The sequence below is a fragment of the Rhea pennata genome, chromosome 11 (genome assembly GCF_028389875.1).
Source record: "Rhea pennata isolate bPtePen1 chromosome 11, bPtePen1.pri, whole genome shotgun sequence".
In the NCBI taxonomy this organism is placed as follows: Eukaryota; Metazoa; Chordata; class Aves; order Rheiformes; family Rheidae; genus Rhea; species Rhea pennata.
The window spans coordinates 5402699-5420971 of record NC_084673.1 but is presented as its reverse complement, the minus strand read 5'-3'; the positions used below and the strand labels follow the sequence as shown (position 1 = coordinate 5420971).

The 18273-nt window shown below is 44.8% G+C and overlaps 1 protein-coding gene across 1 annotated transcript in view; it reads left to right on the top strand.

Annotated features, from left to right (window-relative positions):
* GPC4 (glypican 4) overlaps positions 1-11817 on the top strand; it is a 73050-nt gene extending 61233 nt beyond the window's left edge. The window contains exons 5-9 of the mRNA XM_062584581.1: positions 5484-5614; positions 5823-5969; positions 6511-6647; positions 8628-8803; positions 9207-11817. Coding sequence (XP_062440565.1) covers positions 5484-5614; positions 5823-5969; positions 6511-6647; positions 8628-8803; positions 9207-9415 — 800 coding nt within the window. The 3' untranslated portion in view covers positions 9416-11817. The remainder of the gene's footprint in view (positions 1-5483; positions 5615-5822; positions 5970-6510; positions 6648-8627; positions 8804-9206) is intronic.
* The last annotated feature ends 6456 nt before the right edge of the window (positions 11818-18273 follow it).

Here is an 18273-nt window from a genome sequence, read left to right as displayed (position 1 = left end):
GCCTCAGGTTTTGGGGGTGCAAGCAATAGATAAAGCTGAATGTTTTTATTTGTGCAGACTGTTTCTAAAGAAGCCTTGATTAATCTGTGGAAGATCATTCTTTGGAAACAGTCTCTTCACTGCAGTTACTGTGTGATGAGTGCACGTGTAAAATTTCTGCAGCTCCTGACAAGGCTGTGGTACTCTTCCAGCACTACTCTTGGAAAAAATTAGGCTATTAGGAAATTAAAGATTTCTCATTCATTAAACAGATTAAAAAAAAAAAAAAGGAAATTGCTGATGTTTGGCATTTCAGACTAGATTTAAATCCTAGAACTTGTTTTCCCATGCTTTGTCCTCTGGCTTTTCACTTAACTGCCTGTGCCAACTGGATGTGTGCATGATATTATTTTCAGAAGGCTTTTTTTGCCTGTGCATTTCATATAGGGAGTTAAATGTGTCACTAAATTGGGTTTCCAAGTCATTCTTTGGGAGACTGACATCCCCCCCCCTCATTCCTCCCAGCCGTCTTTCTCATGAGAATATTAAGTATTTCAGCTACAATTGTTGCTGAAATAGCTCAAAGCCAGGAGACTTGCAAACATCTAGTCCAAGTAGAAAAGAGGAATCCCATGAAAGGGAAGGGCATAATGCCAGAAAACAGACAAAAGCACAAGCAGCTAATTGCTGTAGGTGGTATGCAACTAAAAGCGAAACTTGGGGAAGCCAGCGTGCCCAGCGAGGCTGATCAGGGACCGCGTACAATAGTTAAGATTATTAAACAACGCAAAATAAATAAATGTGATTCCAGGGTGGAAGCAAAGCTTTCTTCTAGCAGTGCTTCCTTGCGCAGAGGCTTCTTGCTTGCTCTTTACTTCAGTATAGTCTTATACTTTGTTGCATTTACTGCCTGTGCTTGCTGGTTTCTCACACTCTGGGCTGATTCTTGCCACGGATTCAAGATGTAGTCTTTAGTTTAATAACAGAATGGGTGCTAGTTATGTTGCGAATTCTGGTTTTAATCTTAATTTGCCACTTGAGGCAAAGTAAATTAACTAGACCTGGTGTTTGCAGAGGAGGCGTGTGCAACAAATGACCTCCGTTTATGTATTTTTTAAAAACAAAAAATGAAAGTTTTTTTTAAGTTTCTTAAAGCCGCCTGCATGCTCTCATGCTTAATGCAAGTTTGCATTGCAGGTTTCAGTACTGACTTACAATGATGATTTATTATGTGTCAAAAATAGATTTTGAGAATAGTGAAATAACTTAGTTAAGTGGGCAACTTGCAATAAATAGTTCAAGTATAAATTAACTCAGGTGCATGTGAGCATATATGCAAACATGTATATAAACATGTTTCTGTTTTAAAACATCAGAATTTATAAAATAATTTCTCACTGTGAAATGGCAAAAGTTTTTTATCTTTGCCCCTCCTTTCTTTTCAATAACCTTTATCTCCGTATTCATTGCCTGGTTTTGCCCAGACTGACAAATTTTATATGAGTAGCTTCCATAAAGTTAGTGAGACTTCCATAAGCTTATACACAAGTTGCTTGTTGCTTTTCTAAACTGGGACCTTGAGTTTTTAGGCTTTTTTTTTTTCTTTTTAAAGCAAAGACTTTATGCTTGCCTACTTCTGCAAAGTGTCATTTAAAGTTGCAGCATATGAAATAATGACTGAATTGCAATCTTTTCTCCCATTTAACTACCTTTAAATTATTTCGCCATCTATTCTTGCCGCAATTGTACACCAATTAGACAGGGCTATACTTTGTTTCAAATGAGCTCTTGCGGTGGGTGGGGTGGGGGGGCTTCCTGAATGCACAGTGTTAATCTCCAGTGCCTTTTCATGATTTTTTTTTTTTCCGACAGAGGTTTACTCTGCTCAAAGATGTAGAATTCAGGCTCCATATACATATCTGGAGTACTACATTGTGTGCAAAGAATCCCCCCCCCCCTTTTTTTTAAAAAAAAGAAGGTTGTTAATGAATGGTCAAGGTCTTCCCCCTCCTTCCCTCCTCTTTTAAATCAGATCTTGGGGTTAAGGCTGAAAACTGCCTTTTGTTCTTGGAGTCAGACAGTGAGGCTGAAGATGTGGGTTTCTGATTATTGGTGGCACAATGCAGAAGAGCCGTTTTCCTGAGCAGGAGCGAGGTGCTTTGTCGCCAAGGTCTGTCTCAATGCCAGCCGCAAGGACAAATGTGTGCAGGAGGAAAAGGGTCTTTAAGGGATGGGGCTAGACGTGGAGCGGTGTTTTTATTTATTTATTTATTTCCTCCCTCCCCAGACCCACTTCCCTCGCCCCAGCACAGGGAGGAGAAGAGTCTTTGCCGTGCTGCGGGTGCGTTATTTCACTTCGCCAGGCGTTTTTGCGAAGGAGATCGACCTCTCTTGCAGCGGCTTGTAAACGTTAATGTATTTGAACCAGGGCTGGGGAAGGGGAGAGCAGAGGAAAAATCTTTTGGGGAGACAAGTTGCACCTGCTTAATTTGTGATTTTAATGCAGCTTGCCTCCCCTCTTACAGCACGGCAGCACCAACGTTACCTTGAGCCCTCGCCAGCCTTATTTAGCGCCAAACGTTGCTGCTAGAGGGAATGTGCTGCTAGCTATGACTGCTGGTGGGGACACCAGCCAGCGCCTGGTGGGAGGTAAAAATTTGTAGGATATCCCCCAAATCAAAACCATGCACGAGGTAGAGGTTTCCTCCCAATTTCCTCCACCCCCCCCTTTTTTTTTTTCCTTTTCATGAAAGCTTATTTCATTTAGTGCTTCTTGTCGGTATCTATCACGGCTCCTGAAGAGCTACAGTTGAATATATTCTCCAAGGCCAATTATTACTTTCCTTATCTTTTATAGCCAGCTTTGGCAGCTCTGCTGGAGGCCGAATGCATTTTCTATATCAGCAGTCAAAGCCGCGGCTGCATTCCTTAGCTGTGATACATGTAACGCCATGGCACCACGAGCAACAAAGGACCCAATTCGCTCTACATTCCCATGGTCTTGTGTATGGCCTGCCCGGCTCAAAGTTTACAAAGACGCCAAACAGCCAGAAGAATTGGGGTTTATGTTTCCTTTCAGTCTTTCACAAACACTTTATTGATCTGCGGCCTTTCCTGGCCACTCGCGGAATTAAATAGTTACAAAATGGAATGATTTTCCTCCCCCCCCCCCCTTTTATTTTTCTTTTAACAGATATACATTTTGTGTTTTATTATCTATCGATTCATAATATTTTTATTGGGGATGCGCGGCTTCCTCCAAACGGCGTCCTTTACACACGTGAACCCCCCCCCCCCCAAAGCTTTGACAATGATGAACACATTTAAGTTGTGCTCCACTTGTTTACAAAAAGTCTCCATTTGGTAGCACATCAAAAGCATTTTTCTCCCCTCTGGCACAATGGTAGATTCATGCTAGCGGTCATTACTCAGAGATTTGAAGCATCACTTTATTGGAGCCCACCACAATACAGTCTAAGACTCTTTGTTTCATTTGTTATTACCTTTTTTTTTTTTTCTTCCCCTCCCTTTTTTTTAATGCATTTAGCTCAGACCTGTTTGTGGTCGCTGACGGCTGAATTCCAGCCGTGCCCCGCGCGCTAACGCTGTGCGTGCGCGTCCGCAGTACCTCCTTGCACATTTTCATCCTTAAACGTGGGCTGGGCTGAGCGAGGGCGACGTCCGCCCTGGACGGCGCTGATGCCCCGGGCAGACGCTGCCGGCCCCGCTGTCCCCACGGAGGTCGCTTTTAAGATGCGTTGCTCAGCTAATCAGCTCGTGACTCTCGGAAAATCTTGAAAGTATTGACTTGCCTTCAAGAAGTGGGTTTGCGTGCTGGGAATACTCCAGCAATTCACGTGATTTCTTTTTTTCTTTTTTGTATACAAGCAACATAATTGCAATTTTATCTTTTTTTTTTTTTTTTTTTAGTGCGATTTAAAACGACTTGGGCATTCAGGCAAAGCTATTAATAATAATATTAATATTGTTTAATATATGGCATATCTTTATAGGGCTTTAACTGGTGATGTAAACCCACAGGTTTTGCTTTTTGAAAGTACCTCCTGCACTTAGGAGGAGAATGAATGTCATGAGAAGCACCTTTCAAGAGAAATTAATGGACTGAGCGAGGAACGCCCATTTCTCCCTAATGGAAGGGGGCAGGCGTATCCTTGGAAGTGGGAGGAACTCCTCAGGAGATCTTACAGCCTGGCCTTCTGCATCACGCAGGCCAGGAAAAATTTAAGAATCAAACACAACTGGAACACTATAAATTTGTGACTTTAGCTGCCCAAAGTGGCGCAGGAGGGGAGGACAGAAAACAAAATGCCTGAGGAACTGAGGGGCTGTAGTGAAAATCAACATTAAATACAGGTTGCGATGGATGAAAAGAGATGACTTTAGCACAAGGGGCATGCCTGGGTGTACCTTTTGGGGAGAATCAAAGCGAAAACTTAAACGCAACACAGGGCCAAAACTTTAATGCCAATAATAGTTTCCTAGAGGAAGCAGTGGAAATTTGGTAGCTGGCACATCAGTATGTTTGTGTTAGCAGCAGGAGGACTGACCCCGTGTTGACTGAGGGACTTTTCCATCTCCCCTTTCATAGAGATGTGGCCAATGCATCATTAGTGCCCAGCATTAACCCTAGTGTCAGGCAGTTTCCATGTTGCAAATAGTCCATGTAGTGTCAGAATGCAGAATCCTTTGATTTCTCCAGGCTCAGCAAGGTCCTTAGCTTTGCATCAGAGAAGGATCCTGGTGGTGGTGGTGGTACTCTTTGTCTTTTTTCCTTGGTTTCTTGCATTCTGGAGCAGCACAAGGAAGCTAATGGTTTTCTCTGTCTCAGCTTTGAAAGCAATCTTTAAAAACAAATGACTCAAGGCAAATCTTTAGTAAGTAAGTAGAAAGGAGAGTTTTAGGTAATGCTTATTCTAATGGGAACTAGCTGATTACAGACTGCCTTTTGGAAAATTGCGATAACTCTCCCACGCTCAATGCAGCTTTTGATGTATGTGAGCCAATGGTTTGGTGCTGGTGGACATGCAGTGCTGTAAGACCTACAGCCCAGTAAGCTGTAGGCACCAGGAATGGAAAAAATGTTTCCTGGAGATGTGTGCTGGTCAGAAGTGATATTCTGGAGGTTAACTTCTCTGTGTTTGTGTAGCACCTCCACTAGGTCCTTCTCCAGGCACCACACTGGGCTTCTTCCTAATTGCGGCATCTCTCATCCCGATAGCAGCTGGCAATCTCGCACATGAGGCCTGCTTGTAAAACGTTTCTTGATTCACAGCAAAGCACTCACTTGTTCAAGTTGGATCATGTGGAGTTGCAAAAGCCAACACTGACTTTCCGCTTTGACTGATGGGGGAGTCATTCCTCTTTGTAGTACGTTTTCCACCAAGTGTGCTGAGGGCCTCTGCTCTTCTGCACACTTGGTGTGTGTTAGACTTGAAGTTTCTCCATTAAAACCCTGTGTTTCTCTCTCTCTCTCTTTGTGTTAGACTCTATGTTGCTGGTAGCAGAGAGGCTGGAGGGTCCTTTTAACATTGAATCAGTCATGGACCCCATTGATGTGAAGATTTCAGATGCAATCATGAACATGCAGGAGAACAGCATGCAAGTGTCTCAAAAGGTAAATGGGGCAAGGCAAGAGTCTGGCTTTTCCTTTCCCTGTTTTAGTCAATAATAGTTTTTCTTAAATGTCCTTTCAAGTATATATAATGCCCTTGTAGTATTTTGTGGGTGATGGGGGTTTTGGATTACTGGTTTGAGCTGGACTCTGATGAGAAGGGCTCTTGTGAAGTCCCATTTTGTAAAAACCATTTCCTTCACTTGCGTAGGTTTTCCAGGGATGCGGCCAGCCAAAAACTCTTGCGCAGGGCCGAACCGCTCGCTCCGTCTCTGAAAGCGGTTTCAGTGCTCGCTTTAGACCCTACAACCCAGAAGAGCGGCCAACGACAGCTGCTGGCACGAGTTTAGATAGACTGGTGAGTGCGTGCTGCCCCGTTCCTGCCGAAGCGGCCCAGGCGCTGCCCGTAGCCAGCATGAGGTGCTCCGTCGTGCCCGTGGCTAGTGCCGACGGGTTGTCCTGGTGAAGGTTTTGCGTGAATTTGGGAGGGCGTGGGAATGTCTGCGCCCCCAGATCTGTATAGCACAGTGTGTTTTTTCCATTTGTTACTTATAGGATTTTTTTTTTTAATATTCCTTGGCTGTCTTAAACTCTCTGAAGGGTGTAATCTGCCCATGGCTCTAAACATGAATTACCTCAATGCTCGTATGTCAGAAAGTGCCTGTTTTAAAGGCTCCAGTTATGAGTAATATGTGTTTGAAGAGTAGCGTTTGATTTTGTATTAAAAAAGTAAATCAACCATCAAGACTATGCAACTCTACATGCAACGTAAAGATCTGGCCTAGACGTGTCTGTTGTGATAAAAGTACGTTTCCAGCTTCACTTTTAATGAGTGCTCGGTATTCTGGATTGTGTCCTGTTTTCTATTCTTTCTTTTTTTTTCTTTTTTGTTTAAATAGGTTACTGATGTGAAAGAAAAGCTGAAGCAAGCCAAAAAATTTTGGTCATCTCTCCCTGGCAACATTTGCAATGATGAAAAGATGTCCGTAGGCACCGTCAATGAGAACGAGTGCTGGAACGGGAGCGCCAAGAGCAGGTTTGGAGATGCTGCTGAGCGGTGTGAACTCCCTCCCTCTCCACCCCTGTGCCGGGCCTTTCGCGGCGGCTGGCCCGCTCTCCCCGGCCTCGCCGCCCCGTGCTGCGGGGGTAACCCACTTCCCTCGGGGCAGGCTGCTGCAGGAACTTCTTCTTGCGGCTGGGAGAGCTTGTAAAGTTAAATGGTTGTCCAAGCTCTGCACGATGGTTTGTTTTAAAGAAGGGAATTGAGTCCAGTTGTCCATATGTGACATAACCCTTCCATTATCACACCTCTCCGCTGACCAAAACCCACCTACCTGTTGCCCACAGGTCTTGGGAGTTGCTTTGTACAAAATCCTGTAGCTTGTCGCAGGAGCAGGAGGTGTTTCTGGCAAACAGAGCCAGAGTGCTTGTGTTGTCCAGCCGTGTGTTGCCTTGGTGCTCCCCACTTGTGTTTCTCACGTGATGCTTCTCAGGAGCTGTTGCTGGGTCTTGTTGAGCAAGTGTGAGAAAGATGAAGAGGCTCGTGAAAGGTCTGCTCCTCCGCTGCTGAGGGCAGTGGCAGGAGGAGGCCGATGGTTTTCATGTGTGCCTTTTATGGAGAAAGAGCTATAAAACTTTTTTTAAGTAAGAAATTGCCAACACATGAATCAGCCAAAGGATTTCTGTCGTATGGTTTATGTAACCATTTAGCTTTTATTTTGGAAATAAAAGATTGTTTTTTGTTTCTGTTTGCTTACCGATAAAATAAGCAAAAAACAAGAGGTTCCATTAAGAAAGAAAATCTAAAGTTTTACAGCAGATTTTGTAAGTAGTAACAGTTTTTGCTCTTGATATTTTTGAGGTGCAGAGATTGAGCCTTTTTTGTAAAAATTTTATACTGTTTCGTTGGTGCCTGAAACTACTTTGCCCCTGCCAAGGCGATGGTTTAGGTCTCTGTCGCGAGTAATGGCTCTACTGTCCCAAGGTCTTGTTTAGCAATAGCTTGTACAAAGCTTTTCGTGGCAGGTTTCCCACCTGGGTGAGGGATCTTGGGCAGGTCATCTTCAGAAAAAAGGTGAGGTGGACGCTAAACAATCTGGAGCCTTTGCAACCCTAAGTAGGGAGAAAAGAAGAGGACCTGGGGCACTCAGTACCTCATTTACTGCTCCTGTGTGGACTGTGCAAGATGTTTTGCTTCACTGTTATTCTTTTCTGTTGCTCCAAGAAGTTAAAAGACCTTCCACAGTTGGCTTTCCCTTTGAAATCTCTTCACAATTTGTAATATTGATAACTAATAATAAAAAAATCCCTCCCAGATTTACGACAGAGTTTGAACGTGCTGTTCAGACATGTGCTTACATCTTAGTGCCTGATTTCCGGGATTAGTAGATTATGCTAAAGACTTCTCATTGCTGGCATCATAACTAGGCAAAAATAATGTTTTCTCCTATGAAATGGTGATATTTCTTGCAATTTGGTTAATTGGATTTAGCAGAAATTAAAAAAAAAAGTCACATCTCTGCTGTATAAGACTCTTAAGTCCAAGTACCTGTTTTAGGAGACACAAATCCTGTTAGTTTTTGTTCCCCAGTCTTTCTTTAAACCAGTAGAGTGGGCTGTGTTCGCCTGTGTGGTCTTGCAGATGAGGGTGTGTGTGCACACTTCCTCAGGCTGAGCAGGTTGGATGTTCTGTACTTAGATCAGTTTGGCCATGTTATCTCATTTCCAAAGTCACAAATGTCTTTCCTGCTGGGGTTGTTAGGGGAATCGCATCACGTGTCTGCACGGTGAGAAGTGCGTATGTAATATCTCGGCTTGAGTTTAAGGTTCATTATGCACAGCCAGAATGACTCCCTGGCCTCTAACAGTTACCATAGGTTTCTCTGGTGTTACTGTGACCCCAAAGATGATTTTCCCAGAAGTGCCACCTAACTGGTGGCAGGGAGGAGCTTGGGCTACAGGGGCTCACCTTGCTGAGCTGCTGCTCTGTTAACAGCAGGATTTTTTTTCTTTTTAGGTATGACTTTGCAGTGACTGGAAATGGCTTAGCAAGTCAAGTGAATAACCCAGAGGTGGAAGTTGATATTACCAAGCCAGACATGGTGATTCGCCGGCAAATCATGGCTCTCCGGGTGATGACCAATAAACTGAAGAACGCTTACAGCGGGAATGATGTTGACTTCATTGACATAAGTATGTTTGCTGCCATTTGTCTTTGCTTCCACCCACCCACCCCTTTTAATTGGATTTCATGCTTACATGGGTATCTGGTTAAGCTTCAGATATTTGTAAGCGTGTTAGTAAAGAGGGGGGTAAATGGCATCTCTGACAGGCTGTGTGTGCAGGGTCATTCCCAACAGCGCTATATTCAGAGGGGTTTAAGATAGCCATGTGCGTAAGTCTCGTTGACTGGAGTCTCATGCTTAAATCTCAAGAATGATGAAATGCTGAGGGCTGCAAAACATCAGCAAGCTCCTTATGTCGAGAACGTCAGGAAGGCATCTGTGCTCTTTCGGGTTTTTTTCTGCCGCCTCTGCTAAGTGAAATGTTCTGCTGCAGACCGTAAAGGAATACAAAATGTGTTTGTTTTCTGTAGGTGAAGAAAGCAGTGGAGAAGAGAGTGGAAGTGGCTGTGAACTTCAGCAGTGTTCCCCAGAGTTTGAATTCAACGCGACTGAAGTTACTGGAAACTCCAACAAGAGTGATAAAAATGTGAACACTTCTGGCGCTACCAGTAGCGGTTTATCACGAGCAGCCTTGTTCTTTAGCATCTTGTTCCTGGCCATGCAAAGACAATGGAGATAATTGTGCAGCTTAGGGGAAAGAAAAAGACTTTTATTATCAAAGTTAGAAGGCACCTGCTTTCACTTTTATACCATCTAGTGACTTTGCTTTTTAAGTTAATGGACAACAGTGTACAGTTTTTACTATGTTGCCACTGGTTTTAAGGTATTGATTTTTTTTTCCCTTGCTATTCTGGGAATAACAGGAATGGGGGCTACCAGTCTGTCCCATTCACCAAGAATCCATGTTAGAGGTGGATAACAGAAATGTATATACAAGCCTGTAGTTAGCTCTGCATTTGTGTGTCTATCACTTTTCTTTTTTCCTTTTTTATTTTTTATTTTACCATATTTCTTACAAAAACAACAACAAAAAAAAAACTCCCCAGGGTCCTTTTGTGGCATGTAACAAGTATGTGTTTCTGAAATGAGAAATATCTGTACAGAAGCAAGTTTTATTTATCATGTTATCTTATGGGGAAAAATAATTGCCCAACAAGCAGAAAACGTGTTTCACATAGTTAACTTCCCATTTATCCACATTATGTTAGTTGCCTTATCTGGAAAGAAGTGGAGGTAATTTGTCTTTATTATGCGGTAAAACAAAATGTGAAGGCGTAATTGGTCTATATGCCATATGCCCTATTTGCATAAAGCGTTAATACCAGGAGCAGGTTTTACTTTTTTCACAGGATGTTTGGTTAAATTGGAAGAGACTACAGAGAATTCCAGTTTCACAGAAGCTAAGAAGAGTTGTCATTTGTTCCCCTGGATCCTTGCAATTAGCTGTAACTCCTGTAGGTCCATCCCCAGCGTGCGTCCCCAGGGGGAATAAGGCATTAAACTTGTTCGGTTGGAAGCAACTTGTTGTGTCACAGATCCAAATGCCAACACGTGTCTTGTCTGCAAATTTGTTAGATGAACGCTGGATTATTATTACTATTTTTTCCCCTTAGTAATACCTGGGCGAGGGGTGGAGGGTGTTGATTTTGTTTTTACGAGGGTTTTGTTTCCTCTCTGGTCGGGAGGCGAAAAGGGAAGGTGCAGCCGGACAGGTCCCACTGCGCTGCTGCAGGCGGATCGGAGTAAGGGCAGGCACGAGCCGACAGGGCTGAAGATGCCCCTTTTGGGTGTATTTGGTCCCCTGGGAGCTCCTGGGGCCGGGGCATCAAGCCGCCGTAGCTTTTCGGTGCTATCCAGGATGCCCTTCTCTCTTTACTGGTGCTTTTGCAGTTGAAACAGTGTTGTGATGAATGACAACTCATGAATAAAGGTAGTGTATATTTTTAAGAAAAGGTATGAAATAACTTTTAAAAAAAAAAGCTTAGAAGAAAAAGTCTTCAGAAAGACTCAAAATTATTCTGCACATCTCCTCCTGCTTTAGGTAGCCTTTAGGCCTGGCTGGACGCTGGAATCCAGCTAGGAGAGCAGTCCACAGAGAGAAGGTTTGTCCTATTCCAGCCTTGTATTGTAGGGGTAATTTTCTATTTTTATATTGAAGCATTAATTTACTTGCTAGCTCAGGGTCAATGCTTTATTCAACTTTATTTTCACACCAAATTTCTGCAAAGCTATGAAGATGGAGTGCTCTTGGCTGGTATCAACAATCCTGGAGGCTTAATTTTACCAGAAGTAGCCAGTTATTTATTAAAACATGATGTTAGTAGAGTAGGGATATTCTGGCTAGATTATTTTTCTTTAGAAAATAAATCATGGAAGCATAAAATTGAAAAAGTTATAAATTTATGTGTGGGAAAAAATGGATTGTAAATAGCTAAGTTGCCTTGTGAGGAATTGGAAAATGTGCTGATACTTAGAAACTACCTCAGTTCTGAGGAATTTCCTTTCTAGCTTTGAGTGCTATTACATTTACTTGGTAGAAGTGAATCTGGTCTCCAATATGTAGCTGAAAGAGTTATCCCTATAGACCTTGTTAGATTGTTTTTAATTTAGAGGGTTGAACCACATCCAGCTGTTTTCTTTCAGCTAAGTTCCCTAACAAAGAGAATTTCTGAATTAAATATTGCTGATGGTTTCCATGACTTTTACTGATTTGTTTGGTTTCTTGGCCTTTTCTGATTGCCCTTTAATTATTTAAATGGTTCTAGCCATTTGAATTTTAATCCTGGAATAAACAAACCTTAGATGCTCTACCATTGTAAATATATCACAGTGAGGTCTGACTGGATAACCCTTCTGGCTTATACCCAGCTGGCAGGCCGGCAAAGTTAAATGAAGAAAAAAAAAATTAAACTTCTTCAGAGCTCAGAGAATGATGGAACAAAAGCCCTTGTGTTCAGAGCGGCTGACTTTTCCAAGAGCTCAGTTTTTGGCATAAGTGTTCGTATGTAAGAAAGTTACTTGTAAATTCTCCTGCTTTGGAGCGTTCTGCCCAACATGTACTTAAAGAAAAACATTTCTGAATTTATCGTTTTACAACTAATTGCTTACTAGTTATTATTCGTTAGTTTGGGGAAAGTGAACAATGCAAAGACCAGACGTGGGTTTTAGACTTGTCTAGTTGACTTGGTTAATAACATAATAACCCTCCACTCTACAAAGGACGGAGTTCTCACCTGGGGCTACAGAAAACGAGAGTAAACGTCAGTGTAGGATGATCAAAAGTCGTGTTCCTGCTTTAGTTTTGCGTTTGTGTGTGAACCCAGCTTTCTGACATGAGTTTGTAAACTAAACTGTAAGGATGCAGACTGAGGCATGTTGCTGGCTGCTTGCTAGCGGGAATGCATGTTCTCTGTTCTTCAGGTTTTTTTGTTTTTCCATATAACCATTGCCATTATGTCCTTGTTTTTTTTTTTTTTTTTTTTTTTTTTTTTTTTTTTTTTTTTAAAAAATCCATCCATAGAATTAGTGATTAATGGAAGTAATATTGAGCTTCAAATGTAAAATGAACCAGAGAGATGGTGTTCTTGGCGGCATGTGAGCTGCTCTGTTTTCCCAAAGACTTGGAATAAAAAATACAGTTCTTGAAAGGATCTGCTTTAACAGAGCTATGAATCTCTTGTTGTTCTGGGTCAAAAGCACATAGCTTTCCGTTGACAGGTACATACAAATTGCTGTTGGTTTCTTCAGCAGACCAGCCTCTGTATTTACCCTTCTGGTAGTAATGAAGGGAGAAAAGGAGCAAATAATGAGACTGTTGTAATCAAGCAGTCTGTGGTTTTGTACTGCCGTGGATGGTGTGGTCCTAAGCAGGGACAAATAGCAAAGCAGCAAGATGGGTCCTCTCTCCTCGCCCGGGGTGCCCCAGCTCTGCCGCCGCTTCCTGCTGTGCTCCGGCCTGCAGCTGCCCGCGTTCGCCGTTACCGTCTTTGAATCTTCCCGAGCTGTGAGGAGCATGGATGAGCTTCAAGTGAAGTCTGAGCTAAGCTGGTGTTTGTCCTTGCAGATGGCTTGGAATAGTAATTCTGAATGGTGCAACCTCTCAGTGCTTTGGTTATTTCTTAAACCTTATCATGCTGAACTTCCTGTCCTTATTCTTTATTGTTTTAACTGGATTTAATGTGCTGTTCCAGGTAAGACTTGCTGACTTGCTCTTACCTCCTTTCTCATGATAGTGGCTGGTATTAGACCTTCCAGAGCAAGGTACATAAAAATCCCTTCCAGATATTTGGATGCTTTTGTTTATAGTATGTCCCTCTATATAACTCATGGCCTTGTTTGTCATCCTCTTCTTCCTCCACCAAAGAGGCTCTCTTCCTTCCTGCCTTCTCCATACAGCCCCTGCCATCCATGCGGTCACGTGTTGGGTGCTGCCGACACTCTTGACAACACTGGGAAATCACATTAGTGAACTTGATACTATGGGCACTGCTGGTGCTCTTCTCTTTCAAGCACTGGCAAAATCTGTTTCCTGTTGCTGGAGGGGCAGCCTGTACTTTTGACACATCTCCATGGCCAGGAGTGACAGGCATCTAGGTCCTGCCAACCCAGGCAGCCCTCGAGGATCTCGGGGACCTTGAGGATCGGGGATCGCTGAGGTTCTGTCCCTTCCTGCAGGATGGGAACAGCAGGCTGTTGCCTTAGTGAAGCCTATTCTCCACTTGCAGCTTATGTAGGTTCTTGTTGTGTAAACTGCTCGTTTGGAAGCTGGTGGGCATGGTTGTTGAGAAAACCTTTATGTGGGTAAGTATACCTCAGATTGTCAGAAGAAAATAACTTGTACCATTTTTTTTTTAAGTGTTGGTGGTTTTATTTTTCCATATAAAGGAGCCTGCGAACTTAGGATGGCTGCAGAGTGTTGTTGCGAGGGCTACCTGAAGTCTGTCTGTCAGATATGGTGGCTGATGGCCACCTGCCTGCATTAGCTCTTTAGCTGTGTATTGCAGTGTCTACAGGAATGAAGGGATGAGAAAGCTTTTCCTGCTGGTTCTTCTCTTCCTTTGGATACTAAGAATACTAATATTAAAAAAAAAAAAAAAAAATAAAACTCAGACCCACACATACACACTCCTTATCTTCCTCAAGGTTGCAGACAATCACTGAAGACTGAGAAGACACAGGGCCTGTAGTCCTCAGGGCTTGGTGGTGTGGCCACCCTGCATTTTTCAGAGAGCTCCAGGAGTCATCTTGTGTGCTCCACGTTTCCATGTTAGCTCTCTGCTGGGCTGTCATTCCTGCCTGGTTTGCTTGGGCTTAACATTGGGGTCTTCCTGTCCCAAAATGCTTTGTGGTGTTGCTCTGCATTTCTCTGTGGTATCTTTCAAGTTGCTGTGTTTTGGTGGAGAAAGGTAATCTGTAAGATACACATTGGTAAGAGATTGTGCAATACCAGCCTTTTTAGGACTGTCTGAATATAAACCAGTCCCAGTGATGGTTTTCATTTCTTTGCTGTGGCTTGATTAAGAGTGCATAGCAGCGTAAATTGGGAAGATGCAGTTCCTTGTGGGCTTGCTTAAATTCTGGGTCAGGTGGGCTTAAATTGCTGTAACTTGCATCTAATGGATTACTTGGATTGAGAGTCCTTTTATAACTAGGAAGCAAAGAGAGGCTGCCCGCCTTGGGAGGAAGGGGAAGGCGTGGTGGACAAGGGCCTCTTTGCCTTGTCCCTCTCCTCTGAAGGGAGGAAAGCCTATTTTCAGCAGTCCCTCGGGGAAGGCAGGCTGGCGAGGAGTGGTGGTGGCAGTGCCAGGCAAGCCAGGGTTGGAGGCCATGGGGAAGAGGCTTTGGAAACACCAGGAGCTTTGTGTCTCCCGGCAACTTGCACCTGCGGCAGGAAGGGGCTGGCTGTGCACTGGGTGGCAGGGATCAAACTCCAGCCTAGCAGGTTTACTAGTTACAGGATGATGACTCCGTCCATGGGCATGATCCCATTTAGAGGATGCTGGTAGCCTTCTGTTTTCCACCTCCAGGCTTCCCTTCTAGGTGTGGCTGGGCTGGGTGCTGGTGGGGAGTTGTGGGGCTGCTTTTGCTCCCTGAACCCACTTTGTCTTGCTAGCCTGTGCCCCTTTGGGCTCCCTTTGGCAGCCTCTCAGTGTCTTTGCTTCTCTGTTTCCTTGCTACCTTGGCTGGGTTTTTCCATCATCTCTCCTGGCTCTTTGTGCTGGATCCTCTTGGTGGGTCCTCACAGGGCTTATGTGTGCCCTGAACCTCAGCAGGAGCAGAGCAGGGTTGTCTCTCCTACCATGTACCTCCCTAGCCTCTTCTAGAAGCCATCCTCTTTTAACTCCCCCAATCAGAGATTGCTGCAACTGTTAAAAAGCAGGTTTTCTTTCCAAAGCAGTTCTTAAAGTTTACATTGGCCAATCCACCTAATCTTGTTATCCATTTACACAGCCAGCTTCTCTGTGAAGCTTGGAATGGGCCAACCTTTGTTTGAGAAGGGGGAGCAAATAGGCTTGAGACCTTCAATACCTTGCATGGGCTGCATGCCCCAGATTTAGCAAAACTGTGTGTGTAAGGGTTTGCTGAAGCACCAAGAGCTGCACACCCATTCCTGCTCTGCATGGAGAGCAAGAGCTCTCTGTTCCTGTTTATTCCTGGGTATGCTGGCATTGGCTGCAGGATGAACGAATGCAGCACCATGGGCCATCAGAAAAACCTTGAGAAAGGTGCTCCCTGCTGTGGTTTCACACCTGGTGATGCAGGCCACCAGCCCCCGCTGAGCTGCTGTGTACCCTCAGGCACTGCTGAGGGAGAAGCTGGAGAGATCTTGGGTGATGTCTTGGTGGCAATCTCACCTCTCCAGCTGAAGATAAGCAAGCTGATAGGTGAACCCATGGGCCAGCTGTACTGTTCTTGCATTGCGATTATTGGGATTTGTCCCCCAGCTTTCTCTAGGAGGGAGAGCACACCTGATGGCACGCAGGAGGAGGAAACCCCCCAGCCAGAGAAGGTGACGTGCTGGCGCCTGGAGAGGATTAAACTCGCCCTCTTCCTGCAGAGCTGCCAACGTCGTAAACACGTGTGGGCAGGAAGAGCAGCAACTGGTGTAAATTCACGGCCCACAGAAAGGGGGTTTCTTCGAGTTCCAGATGGCAGAGCAGCACCTAAATCTGGACTCTGAATCACTGCCTGGAAACCTCTCCGTCTCTCCGGTGGCTGTGTAAGAGCTGAGCAGGAATGACTTCCTCCACGGGGCTAGGTCGGGGCTGCCCGTGGCCGTCTAATGCGTCGTGACAACGCGGTTCCCTGTTCATCTCTCCAGAGCCTCCCGTCGCCTTGTCTCCTGCTACGCCTGTCATTAATTTAAGTAATCTGATGCAAATCGATATGCTAAAACCCTCATTAATCGAGGGCCTGGTTTGTACTAATGAGACTTAAAATCTTGGAGGAGGTGGAGGGTATTTGTTTCTCCCCTAAACGGCTTGACGGGCTATTGTCAGCGCCACAATGGCTGGCGCTTGGCGGGGCTGGTGGCTGCCTGGTGAGGGGATTTGCATCAGCATAATAGTGAGGATGTTAGCAAGAGTTAAGACATCTCATCTTTTCCTCCCAACAGGAAAATTCGGGATTAACAAGGTGCCATGGGTTTGCTGGCAGTTGCCCACAGCCCTGTTGTGCGATGTGGCTGATCTTCACCTACAGCTCCGGTCTGTCAGTGTTTCCACCATAAACCTCCTTTTTTTCCTTTCCTTTCTTTTCTTTCCTTTTTTTTTTTTTTTTTTTTTTTTTTTTTTTTTTTTTCAGAGCTGTATAAACCCAGTCATAAAATTCAGGCCTGCCTGAAACTTGGCACATTAGGAATTGGCCAGGCTTTTATTTTTTCTGGTGGGAAGAGCTGATTATTTTTAGAAGAAACTGTTCCGTCTGTTAAGTTTAATGGGTTGAAATGCTGTTTTGGCATTCGCGGGCCTCGAAAACAGCTTTGCTGAAAACCCCATTTAACATCATCAATAATACAGTAATGCTGAGGCTCCCCAGGGACCGGCAACTAAAACAATAGCTGAGATGTTACGTTTATAAAGCTAATTGTTGTACATGCGCAGCCATTTCCCCCGTGCCAACACCGCACACGCACTAGCTGTCTTGTGCAAGCAGATCGGGGGACTCTTAGGCCTGCAGGAAGTGCATCTGCCCTCCGGCTTTTCCAGGGGTCTCCCATCCAGGCAAGGTCACATACGTATCAACTGGGTTGGGGTAGAAAAGCTATTTTGGCGTAACCAAGGGGAGAGCCTCCGTATTTTTTTAAACTCTGTCTTCCTACAGATCCATGCGATGTGGGGTATTAGAGCTGGTGGGGCCGGTCCTAAATCAATCCATGCCTGTGCTGCTGTGCTCCAGGAGTGGTTTCAGTGCGTCTGGTCCTCAGAGACCCCTTCGGATGTGGGCAGAGCTGTTGCCCTGCCGCACTTGCCAGGAGGAGCCGTGTGCCCCGGGACGTGCAGTGAAAGCAGAACCTGCTCCCGTTCAGACAGCCCTCGACATCTGCGGTCATTTGCGCTGAAATTTCCACTCCGGCATAATTCATGCTGCTTTCTTGAGGATGTTTCAGGTAAAACGCATCAGCGAGTGAGACTAGACATTGGCCTCGGGTTTCCTCCGAGGAGCTCTAGCACCTCCCTGTCTTGGGGCAAGCGTGAGATTTGGCTGGTTACTTCTGCCATTCCCTCTGAAAAAGAAAAAAGTCCAAGTTTGGAAAAGTTTTAACATACATAACCACTGTTTATTCTCCATGAAGTTCTTTGGATGTTTGTGCAACCTTCAAAAATACAAAACGTGAGTATTAAGTAACTTGTCCCCACAAAAATAATGACGAGATGCTCAGTTCTGAGCAGGGCTTGCCCGTGATGGGACAACTGGTGAACGGTGCTTCTGTGGCCGACCGAGGGCTGCCCGCTCGCCCGGGGCCAGCGGAGCGAGCGTTACAAAGAAAGCGTTGTCTTTGATGGGGGCTTCCGGAGTCTCGTTGTCTGAAAATAATTAACCAAATAAATTAGGTGTGTTATATTCCCTGTGCGTTTCATGCTAAACAATTCTGACATTTGGCTTTCTAGCGAAAGGGATAACGTATATAAAATTGATACTCAGGGGTTAATCTTTTGTCTGTGTGCTGGCTTCAGAGCAGCTGCCTGCACAACCCTGCTTGGAGCCACATGTTGGTGCTCCAGGGCTACCTGGACACGTGTGTGGCTGCCGTGGAGGGAGCTTTTACTGGAAATTGGTGATTTTTTGCGGCTTTCCTCAGCATCAGTCCTGGCTTCCACCCGCAGCCCCGGCGGCTTCGCCACTGACCCCGTGTGTAGGCAGCATCTCCTCTGCTTTGAACGACCTGCAGCCCTCCGAATGGGAAGATACCAGGAAAATGCGGACTGCTCCCTTTTAAAAAAGGAGTGAGAGGGTTAGGGTTAGCAGTAAAGCAGCATGCTTTACTGGGGGGAAATGTCCCCTCCAGCCCACTCCACTGCAGCAGCGAGAGCCAGC